The sequence below is a fragment of the Leptonychotes weddellii genome, unplaced genomic scaffold (genome assembly GCF_054177405.1).
Source record: "Leptonychotes weddellii isolate Sample4059 unplaced genomic scaffold, ASM5417740v2 HiC_scaffold_2084, whole genome shotgun sequence".
NCBI lineage: Eukaryota > Metazoa > Chordata > Mammalia > Carnivora > Phocidae > Leptonychotes > Leptonychotes weddellii.
Genome location: NW_027795481.1, coordinates 2,311 through 13,717, shown reverse-complemented (window position 1 = coordinate 13,717; position 11,407 = coordinate 2,311). Strand labels below are relative to the sequence as shown.

At 43.2% G+C, this 11,407-nt stretch overlaps 1 protein-coding gene across 2 annotated transcripts; it reads right to left on the bottom strand.

Moving 5' to 3' along the window:
• Positions 1–444: 444 nt before the first annotated feature.
• LOC102740689 (zinc finger and SCAN domain-containing protein 16) lies at positions 445–11,027 on the bottom strand. Of its 2 annotated transcripts, none has more exons than XM_006736777.3 (3): positions 10,126–11,017; positions 9,025–9,163; positions 445–1,850 (listed from the first exon to the last, which is right to left on the bottom strand). In XM_006736777.3, exons 1-3 carry the CDS (start codon positions 10,510–10,512, stop codon positions 1,330–1,332), a joined length of 1,047 nt encoding a protein of 348 aa, XP_006736840.2. In that variant the 5' UTR covers positions 10,513–11,017; the 3' UTR covers positions 445–1,329. The 2 variants fall into 2 exon arrangements, with proteins under 2 accessions (XP_006736840.2, XP_030887591.2); XM_031031731.2 differs by lacking the exon at positions 445–1,850 and adding an exon at positions 4,773–8,704 and having other exon boundaries at positions 10,126–11,027.
• Between the last annotated feature and the right edge of the window lie 380 nt (positions 11,028–11,407).

Here is an 11,407-nt window from a genome sequence, read left to right as displayed (position 1 = left end):
TTTTTTTTTTTTAAGATTTTATTTACTTATTTATTTGAGAGAGAGAGAGAGAGAAACAGCATGAGAGGGGATAGGGTCAGAGGGAGAAGCAGGCTCCCCGCCGAGCCGGGAGCCCGATGCGGGACTCGATCCCGGGACTCCAGGATCATGACCTGAGCCGAAGGCAGTCGCTTAACCAACTGAGCCACCCAGGCGCCCAGTAATTTAAGCTTTTAATTTAGATTATTATGTTACTGTATTTACTTTAATAATCTTCAGTCTTCCAATTATAATATACTCCTTTTTTAAGGCTGAAAAGTGCCATAAAGTTATTACTAAATTCCTTTCTTAGAGTGTTTGTATTTTATCTCCTGTTGCTACTACAGTCTCCTCAGGTGTCTCTTTTACTACCTTCCCGAACTCAGAATCACACAGAATATACGCTGGAAGACATGTTACTGGTGATTGATTAGGACAGCAGCATCCTGTCCACCATGATAAAAACGATCTGTGTCTGTGCTGTCCAGTTCAGTAGCTGCTAGCCGCATGTGGTTAAGAAACAGAATTCTCTACTTTGAGTGTATTAATTTTAAATTTATACAGCCATATGTGGGCACTGGCTACTTCATTGGACAGTGCAGTTCTGGACCAATCCCTCCCCACGTCTCTCGGTTTCCAGGAACCTGAGACTCAGAAGAGGAGTGATTTATCCTCATTACGGTCATCCCTCTTCGCAGTAGCTCCTACTCATCACTTACTGCTTTCCTTCCCACTTGAATGTTTTCCTTACCCTGCTTCTTTTTTGGTAGTTTCCTCTTTTTTAGCATTGGCAAACAAATTCCACAAAATGATTATACATTATAATGGCCATTATATCAGTAGTGATGGAAAATAAATACTTAGTATTGTTTTAGTTATTAATTTCAAAAGCAGCTCTAACTTAATACAACATACCTGGTGGGTCTCTACTGTGTCCTCTACAGAAGGGGGAAATGAAGGCAGAGAAAAATGTGACTGTTTTGCCTAATGTCATACACAGAATAGTCAAGTAAAAAGGAAAGCTGAGAAGTAGAATTCACTATCTTTCAACCAAGAAACATGGTTATTTTGGGCTGCAAGGGAGCAATCTGTTAACAGACAAGGCTTTCTGAAATAACCTTAATGCTTCCTAAGAAACTGAACTAATTTAGAAATAAAAGGAAATTTTCTCAGGTAGATTCTCTGGTGCCAGAGAAATGTTCAATGATGACTGAAGCTTTGTCTATATTCAGGATACTCACAGTCCCTAAGGCAGATTCTCTGATAATGAAGGAGAGCTGAGTAGCTAAAAACCTCTGTTATTTCACCATCTTAGTAAAGCTTATTTGCTGTATGAATTCTTTGATGTCTGATCAGGGCTGAACTTACACGGAAGGGCCTCCCACACTCATCACATTCATAGGGTTTTTCACCTGTGTGGATTCTCTGATGCTGAATAAGACCTGTGCGCCCACTAAAATCTTTCCCACATTCTTCACATTTATAGGGTTTCACTCCAGTGTGCACTCTGTGGTGTCCAATGAGATGGGAACGTTGAATGAAGGCTTTTCCACATTCATCGCATTTGTAGGGTTTCTCTCCAGTGTGAGTCCTTCTGTGCTTACTAAGGTCTGAGCTGTGACTGAAACTTTTCCCACAGTCCTCACATGCATAGCGTCTTCTTTCCCTCTGCTGCCACTCTAATCTGCCCTCACTTTCAATAGCATCTTTGGATTCAGGATGTTGAGGAATGTCTTTGTTAAGTCTGTCATTTATCTTCCCAAGGAATTCTGTGTCCTTGGGCAAATCTTCCTTCTGGGACAATGCTTCATTCTTAGTTATGGTTTTATCACCTGTAACAAAGAGTACACAAACATGTCCTAGTCTAGGTTTGAGAAGCCAAGCCTATGAAAGAACGAACACGTAAATGTTATAAATGTGTTATAAAAAACAAAGTCACATACAATGTACAAACTAGATTATTTGGCATTGTCAAAACGTATATTGACAACATAAGGAAGAGATTAAGAGGCCAGTAGGGAAGACAGCAGCAGAAAAATTATTTGGGAACAGATTAAGAAGAGGGGAAAAGGCACTGATGTGGATCAGGGAGTTGCCTGGCAATCCTGTGCAAAGGCAGAGTGGTGAGTGGTAAATGAGGACTAGAGATATGCTGAGGATAATTAAGAGGGACAGACGGGGATCGAAGAACAGAAATGGGGAGGGAGGTAGAAGTTTGGGAGAAACATGCAGGGGCCTAAAACACAGGTAGTTAAGTGGGAGTAAAACTGAGTAAAAGTGGAGAAGACAGTGGGGTTAGGGATATGAGAGGAATGTAGTGATTAGGAACCATCAAAGGAGGGGAATGTGTGAAGGATAATTAATTAATTAAAAGCAGACTGAGAACATGTAGGTCAGGATCAATCCAGGAAGATTAGTAGGAAGTGACAATGGTCTGGTGTATGTGCTGGGTTGAATCCTTTTTTCTGAAACTATCATCTCTTCCTGTCCAAATCCTAGCATGGTGGTTCTCAAACTTGATTGTACATCAGAATCAACTTGGATGACTTATTAAAACAGAATGTCAGGCTTCCTGACCCCAGAACTTCTATTTGATAAAGTTGGAATAGAGCTTAAGATTTTGCATTTCTGGGGCGCCTGGGTGGCTCAGTCGTTAAGCATCTGCCTTCAGCTCGGGTCATGATTCCAGGGTCCTGGGATTGGGCCCCACATCGGGCTCCCCACTCAGCGGGAAACCTGCTTCTCCCTCTCCCACTCCCCCTGCTTGTGTTCCCTCTCTCGCTGTGTCTCTCTCTGTCAAATAAATAAATAAAATCTTAAAAAATTTTTTTTTTGCATTTCTAACAAGTTTCCTGATCTGATAGATACTAGTGGTCCAGGAACCACACTATTATTAGCTATTATTCAAGGTCCATCTCAAATGCTCTCTCCTCCAGGAAGTCTTCCCTAATTTCCCAAATTGGATGTGTTCTCTCCTTCTTCCTGCTCCCCATGTCCTCAACCCCAAGCTTAGTACAGAATAGCACATAATGGCAAGTACTCAATATTTGTTGAGATGAATTTTATAGAAAATAGCTGTTTTGATGATTTGGAGGGAATAGAAAGTCACCTAGTTGGTCTTGCTGTGACCACCATCTCAACAAACCTAGGAATCCTCACTGTGCAACAGTCATTTAATTACGGTTTTCAATGGTAGGTGACCATGACAGAAGGTGGCATGACAGAAGCAGCAGCAAGAGCTACCCGGACATTTCAGTGCCTGGGCTGGGGGTGGAAAACACTGGCTCACATGGCTGAGTGCCATGCCGTGAAGTCCACTCTTCACTGTCATCACCATGTCCCCTTGCTACCATTCTTCCTCAAATCAGTTCCTCCTTAACGATTTTTTTTAATTAAAAAAAATTTATTATTATTATTATTTTATTTATTATTTTTTTAAATCAGGCAGTAGACTTTCTCAAAGTTGGAATATTTCCTCTAAGATGATATTGTTTTGGAACCTAATTGCTGTATTATCTTTGGCTAGAAATGACAAGGACTAAATTAGAGCCAGGGCGGTCTAGATTCCAGTCTTGGAACTGTCTGATAACTGCTTAAATTTTGGCAGAGCACCACTGTTTTGGTTTCCTTATCACCTCTGTGCCCTCCTCTTTACCTATAGTTTGATTAGATGAGGGAATGTATGATAAAGCATTTGTAAAAGTATAATGTGTGACAGAAGTATTGCTAAGTTAGTAGGGTAATAATGATCAAGCAAATCATGGAAATCAGAGACACCCCCATACCATTAAGAAAAGTGTTCTCAAACATCAGCATATTGGCTCAACCACTTCTTTTATATACAGCTGTCACCACTGGTTGGCTTTCCTGTGGCTTACTGATGAAGATGAATTAAAAAAAGACAAAACTAAGTGGTCAGTCCACCATCTTCAGTGTAATCTACCAGTCCTCAGGATGAGTCTCTCTCCCACAACTTCAGGAGAAATCTAGAGAAAAATCTCACCAGAACTTCAAAAGGCTTTTTTTTTTTTTAAATACAAAGTTGGTTTTTCTTGGTCAGCAATTGAAATGATAACTCTCTCCCTTCGATCTGCAACTGAACAGGGTACAGAATAATATTGTATGAAAATTGTCGTATGTGAACTTTTCTCATCTCAAGGACCTGTAGTCTATTTCTTGGTCAACTGGAGTTTCAGGGCCTTGTTTATGTATCTCTTCCAAGTGCTAGCCAGTCCCAGGCCAATAGGATTGCCAGAGGCCTTCTTTCAGAGATTTACTTATTTATTTGAGAGAGAGTGCGAGCTAGCGAGAGCATGAGTGGGAGGAGGGGCAGAATCTCAAGCAGACTCCCCACTAAGCATGGAGCCTGACGCAGGGCTTGATCTTATGACCCTGAATTCATGACTTGAGCTGAAATCAAGAGTCAGACGCTTAATTGACTGAACTACCCAGGCACACCAAGAGACCTTCTTTTAGAACAGACAAAATGAAAAATATTTGGATCTAACACCTTCTGCCAGGGCTGACCTTCCAATGTTATTTTGGCATATGTAATACCAAGAGTCCTTATCAGTTACAATTCGAGATAAGTCCAACCCTGCTGGTCACTGAGATGAGGACAAGTAAAGATCATCTGATTACCATGTGTACAACTTGCTTGACAGTCTAGGGGAGCAAGGACAAGGTTAAATGCCGAGTGCAGTGAAACTGGGAGTTAAAGAGACTGTCATTTATCTGCTAATGGAGAGTCAGTGTTGTGGGTTAATAGCATGTCCAAAAAGTTCACTTTGAAATACTTTAAAATGTGCTACAAAGAATTGCAATCCAAGTTCTTCTGTAATCTATGAAGATAATTCTGTATTAAGTGATTAATGCTATTGTAATTCCCAGTTATGTTTACAGAGAGGAGTCCTATTATGCTAGCCAACAGCTAATACAAATAATAATACCTTGCTGGTATGGATACTATAATTTTTTTTTAAAAGATTTTATTTATTTGACAGAGCGAGCCCGGAAGGGGCTCGATCCCAGGGCCCTGGGATAATGACCTGGGCTGAAGGCAGACACTCAATCAACTGAGCCACCCAGGCGCCCCACAATGAATTTTTTAAAATAAGAAATAGTGCATAAAAAGTCTATTTAACAATAAATTTACATTTTGAGAGATAGTGACTTTTTGGTACATTATCCTGATGGCTTTTAACAGTTGTTCTGGACCAGCGGGCAGGAGCCCCAGGTTCTGACTGTAATCTCAACTCTGCCTCTTACTCTTTGGAAACTTAGACAAGTCACAACCACTGTGGGTATATTTCCTCAACTGTAAAATGAGGATTTGGACCGGACATTACATGCTTTTAATAAAGTTGAAAGGCACGTCTTGAAATGTGTTGTGATTTCCGCAGAGTTTTATTTTGTTTTTGTATTGTTTTGGTGGGTTTTGTTTTTTGCTTGTCAGTTGTTTTGGTGGGGAGTGTGGTGGCGGTGACACAGATAAAAACTGTGCATGGCTCTTGGTGCTGTTCCTTAGAAACAAAGTCCTATTCGTGCTGTTCAAAAAGGGATTCCCTAAAAATTCTCAGGCCTCATAGGATAGCTAGATTTCATGAAGCACCTTTCAGCGTATTAGATTAAGAAAAGACAGTTCATACTTTTCCTTGAAAAGTTATTTTAATAGCAACACATGTGTAACCCTCTACAATTTTAGGTATAGGAACTGTGTATTTTTCGGAATTTATAACATGAAGTAGAGTGAACTAGTCCAGAAATATCTATTAAAAAAAACAAGGAAGACCATTTAGAACTTAAGAGTTTTGCACAGACTATCCATCAGTCATAATAATTCTGTATTCTACATAGAATTTAGCATGTTGACATGTTAAAATATTACTGTGACCTATTTTATGACTCACTGCTTGTCCTGTCTCCTCCCAAAGGCAGTGAGAGAAATTTCTTATAATATGCCTGCTCACAGAAAAAAGGTGAAGACCCCACATAGTTAAGCTTACTAAAGCTTATTAAAGTAGCCTACGTCTTTTAGCTTCTGCCTTCTGAAACTATTCTTGACTACCACTAACTTCTAAATGCCAAATTCAGTAAGTGGACACTTACCAGTTCTTAGCCTGTGTCCCATTAGTAGCATTGGCTATAGCTGGCTGAAGCTCCTGGTATCTTTAGTGACACTACCCTCTTCTGCTTCTTACTCCTCTGATACTCCCTGATGTGTCTTCTTTGTAGAATCCTCTTCCTCCACCCAAACTTCAAATGGTGGCATGCCTCAAAAATTTGCATGTGCCTCTCTTCTCCTCACTTTATACATTCTTCTTGGTCAACTTCGTCTACAGCCATGGCTTCTATCATCTGCCCAGGGACGATTCGCAAATCTCTTATCTCCTCCCACATCTTTCTCCTATATCTAGAACCATATTTTAAACTGTACTGCCTACTGGATGGATGTTTCAGAGGTACAGCAAATTCACATGTATAAGAATTGAATCCATTCTAAGTTTCCACACATAAGATACTCCCACCTTCTGATTTTCCTCTCAATTACTTACACCATTATCTGCAAGTCACCCAAGTCACCAACTTGGATTTTATTAAAACACCCCCAACCACCAATGTCTAATCAGACCTGTTCATTAATAAATGAATAATAAGTATCTCTTGAATTTTCTCCTTCCTCTCTCTCCAGCCTTATTTGGGCACTGGTCTAAAATCTTCTATATTTGAAAGTGGTCTCCCCTCACCCCCCTTGTGTTTTATCTTTTCTCCCTATTTATAGTGTTGTGCTCATTCACTTATAGACTTTGGAAAAGAGAGTAGAATAAGTCATCTGTGACTTCATTGCCTTCAAATAATCTTTGTCTACATTTGGAGATATCCTTCTTTAATACTTTTCTCTGTAACTTTAAAAAAGTAGAATCATGGATAGTGATTTTTAAAAAACACAAATCTGTCATCCACTCCTCTATTAAAATAATATAACGGGGGCACCTGGATGTCTCAGTTGGTTAAGCATCTGGCTCTTGATCTCAGCTCAAGTCTTTTTTTTTTTTAAGATTTTATTTATTTATTTGAGAGAGAGAGAATGAGAGACAGCATGAGAGGGAAGAGGGTCAGAGGGAGAGGCAGACTCCCCGCTGAGCAGGGAGCCCGATGTGGGACTCGATCCCGGGACTCCAGGATCATGACCTGAGCTGAAGGCAGTCACTTAACCAACTGAGCCACCCAGGCGCCCCTCTCAGCTCAAGTCTTGATCTCAGTGTTTTGAGTTCAAGCCCTGTATTGGTGTTGGGGTGTGGAGCCTACTTAAACATAAATAAAACAAACAAACAAACAAATAATGTAACAGACCTTCATCTGTTTCCTCAGCGTGGTATTCAGGAACCTTCACCACTGACCTTTGATTTTTCCCTTCCACAAAATTCTCTTCGTCAAAATCAACTCAGAGTAACTGCTGTTCTTAGAATGTTAAGTTTTCATGCCCCCCGCCCCCCCTCCGTTCTCTCTGCCTGAATTGTTCTCCCTTCCCAGTTCCCACCCATCTGACCATCTCAGCTCAATCAAACCTACTCTGTGACACTTCTGTGGGCCTGCCACAGGGATAGCTGTCCTTTTTTTTTTTGTAAGTTATAGCATTACTGCCCACTTCTGTTTTTTGAAGAGAAGTCTTTCCTTTGTATTCCTGACATCTAGCATGGTGCCTAGCATGTAGCTGCTGCTCAACAAATGTTTAATAAAAGAAGAATGAACAGAACAGGGGGTCTCAACCTCACCTCTAAAGCTAACCAATAACCAACACTATGCTTTAAAAGCATGAAAAGACTCCTTTAAATTATACATAATCGAATGCCATCTTTCCAGGTATGAAATACAAATATCTTAACTTAAAATCATTTTTCAGATTAGACCGATCACCTGGCAGGGAACCTAGAGAATGAGAGAACCATACTGGTAAAATTTAAAGTAGTGAGAATGGAATCCATAATAGGCCAGAGTATAAATACTGCCCAGGGGAGGCAGTATGGACACAAGAGCCTCTAGAGAAAGGACAGGGAGCACTGAAAAAAGGAGTGTTTGGGCAAACTGGAATTTAAAGTTTGTTTACTTTTTATTGAAGCCTGGGGATACACTAGACATCTGGTTTTCAATTAGTGAACTGATTACTGGGGTGGAGAAGCAAACGACAACCAAAACCCAGTCAACCTAACATGGGAGAAACAAAAAGCCTACTATACTGACTAGTTCTTGCTCTCTCTTTCCTACTTCTTTCAATGTGAGGATGTATTAGGGACTGAATTGTGCCCTGCCCCCCTCCCCCCCATTTATGCGTCGTAGCTCTAACCTCCAATGTGACTGCATTTGGAAAAGGAGCCTTTAAGAAGTAATTAAGAATAAATGAGGTTATAAGGGTGGGGCCCTTATCCAATAGGACTGGCATCCTTACCTAAGAGGAAGAGATCGCAAAAGTGTGTGTGCACAGCAAAAAGGCCATATGAAGATACAGCAAGTCTGTGAGTCAAGGAGAGAAGCCTCACCAGAAACCAAGCCTGCTAACACTTTGATCTTGGACTTTCCAGCCTCCACAACTGTGAGAAGATAAATTTCTGTTGTGTAAGTCACCCAGCTTGTGGTATTCCGTTCTGGCAGCCCTAATAGACTAACACAGGCTGTCATATGAATTCTCCTGTTAAAAATGTAAATTTAAGAGAATTCAGAACTAGAATCATCAGGTAACAACAAATAGAAATGTAAGGTATTATTAACTTGAATGAGTATTTAAATCCCATCCCCCATCCATTGGGCCAAAAAGCAGCTTTTAAGTCTAATGAAAAACTAAAATATAATTCTTTCCATGATGAGGCAAGGGTTGGAAGGGGGATAAAATCTTCCACAGTGAGGTGGAGGATAAGCAAGAAAACTTGAAAAGGAGAACATCAAAGTGAGAAAGCTCCTAACACAAGAAACCATTATCTTCCCTCATACACATAAATTCTTGCTCCTTACCATTCCTTTGGGGCTCCCCAGATTCCTGCTCCTGCTGAATCTTCTTGGGATGGAGCTGTGCAGTCAGTGACTCATGGGGTCTTCCCAAGGGGGTCAACTTTTCCAAAAGTGTGTCCTGTCTTTCTGAATTGGCTGGGACCTGGGAACAATGAGGTATGATTGGCCTTGTAGATTTTGTGAAAGAACTTAAAGAACTTCAGAGAAAAGATCAAAAGAAGGATTTGCCAGGGACCAGGAACACAAATGGGAAAAAGTCTCATTCAATTGCAAATGGAAATAATGACTAAAAAAAGAAGAGTCAGAAACTAATCCCTACACTTCAGGCCACTGGAGAGTGAAATTCAGTCTCGTCTCACAGTGATCGCAGAGGTCCAGGATCAGTATTCTGACTTGGAAAGAACCTCAAAAATTATCTAGCCCAACCTTCACCAAATGGGGGCGTTTCTTCTCTAACTGCATTGTCCAGTATGATAGCTACAAGCACAGTGTGCTCACTGGGCGCTTGAAATGTGGTTCGTAGGAATGGAGATATACAAAGTGTAAAATACACACTGAATTTTAAGAACAGTACAAAAAAGGAATGCAAAATACCTCATTTTTTATATTGATTACATGATTATTTTGGGTTAACAATATTTGATTTCACTTGTTATTTTTTAAAATGTGGCTACTAGAAAATTTTACCTACACATGTGGCTCACATTACAGTTCTTTTCGACAGTGCTGTTCTGTAATATCCTCGACACCTATTTGAACCCACCTTGACTATTTCCATGGAAAGGGAGGGTTTTTTTTTTTCTTTTTTTAACCAGGAAGCCCATTTTTTAATAGAAAGGTACGAATGTTGGAGGATTCTTTGTTTACCTCTGTTACCTACTTGCCTTCCCGTAACTTCTCACGGATCCACCCTTACAAACTGCATCAGCTTCCTGGGTCTGTACCAGGTATTTGACACTGGCAGTCGGGTCCCTCCCTAAGCCTGTTCTTCTCTACGATAACCTAGCAAACGCCCCCAGGTGTTCTTTCACATGCTTTTTGTTTTGCTTTGGCTCGGTCCACACGCCCCGATCTCGCCCAGCCAAACGAGTGTCCCCTTCCCACCTGCTTCCGCGGTTCATCCAGCTCCCGCTCCAGATCCTCCAGCACAGTCACCGCCTCCTCGCCCGTCTGCGGGTGCTGCGCCTGCACCCAGGCCTGCAGGTCCCTGGGAAGAATGCTCAAGAACTGCTCCAGCACCAGCAGGTCTAAAATCTGCTCCTTGGTGTGGCATTCTGGCCTCAGCCACTGGCGGCAGAGCTCCCGGAGCCGGGTAAGGGCTTCGCGGGGTCCAGGCGCATCCTGATAGCAGAGCTTCCTGAAGTGCTGCCGGAAGACCTCCCTCCTGGGAGGGGCGTAGTTTGGGGAGACGGCGTCCCGTCCCCAGCGCTGCTCTTCTGCCTTAACTACTGCAAGTGCTCTTTGTCCTTCGGGTTCCGGGGCCGCGGCCATTGTGGGCTGGGAGATCAGTCCTCGCCGGGGCGGACTCAAGGAGAACCTCTCGGAACCGTGCTTCGGGGACGTCGTTACCGCGGAGATGACAAAAGCCGCCGTGAACACAGACACAGCTAATGAGGGAGCCAGGGCGAGAGGGGCACGGACTCACATCTGCGCTCTCACGAGCGCAAGCTCCCTCGGCCGGCCCGCGCGGCAGCGCTCGTCTGTCAGACTCTCCGTTCCCGCGGGGCTGCCGAGCAGCCGGCCCTCGTGTCCACAGCGCCGCGCGGAGGCTCGCTGACGGCACGCCCGAGAGGCGCAGCCCGCACGTCGGCGGCTGCGGGGCAGACGCCGCCTCGCGTTCTCCCCGTCCGCTCCCGGAGGCTCGGCCCTCGTCCTCCCCCGCGGAAGCGACGGACGCAGGGCGCACTCACGCGCCGCGGCGGCCACCTCCCGGCGGCCCCGAACAAAGGCTGGACTCCGGCCGACCAATGGGCGCCCCGCCGCGGGCCGCCGGCACTTCCGGCCGCTCTAGGAAGCCTCGGCTCGGTGGCCCCGCCCGCGGAGGACCGCGTGGACGAGCAGGCTGTGCGCGGGCCCGCGGGCACGTCCTCTGTTCTTTTTCTAAAACTTTTCCCGTCTCCAGAATTTTTTAGGTTTGCTTATTAGAAACGTAGTTCGAAAAAGTAAAGCATTCACACAGTTCAATATTTAAAAAGAGTCAGTGTCCTCAGCATCTAATTTTGGCAGCCTGTGCTTTTCGGGGCACGCGCACTGTTGCGTACACACGTCAGGCAGGTACATGTCACCCTCGCTGTCGTCCTGCACAAATGGTGGCATTTCTGCGCCTTGCTTGCTTCCTCCTAGCAACTAATATTGGAGATTGTGCATAAAGGGTTTCCTCGATCTT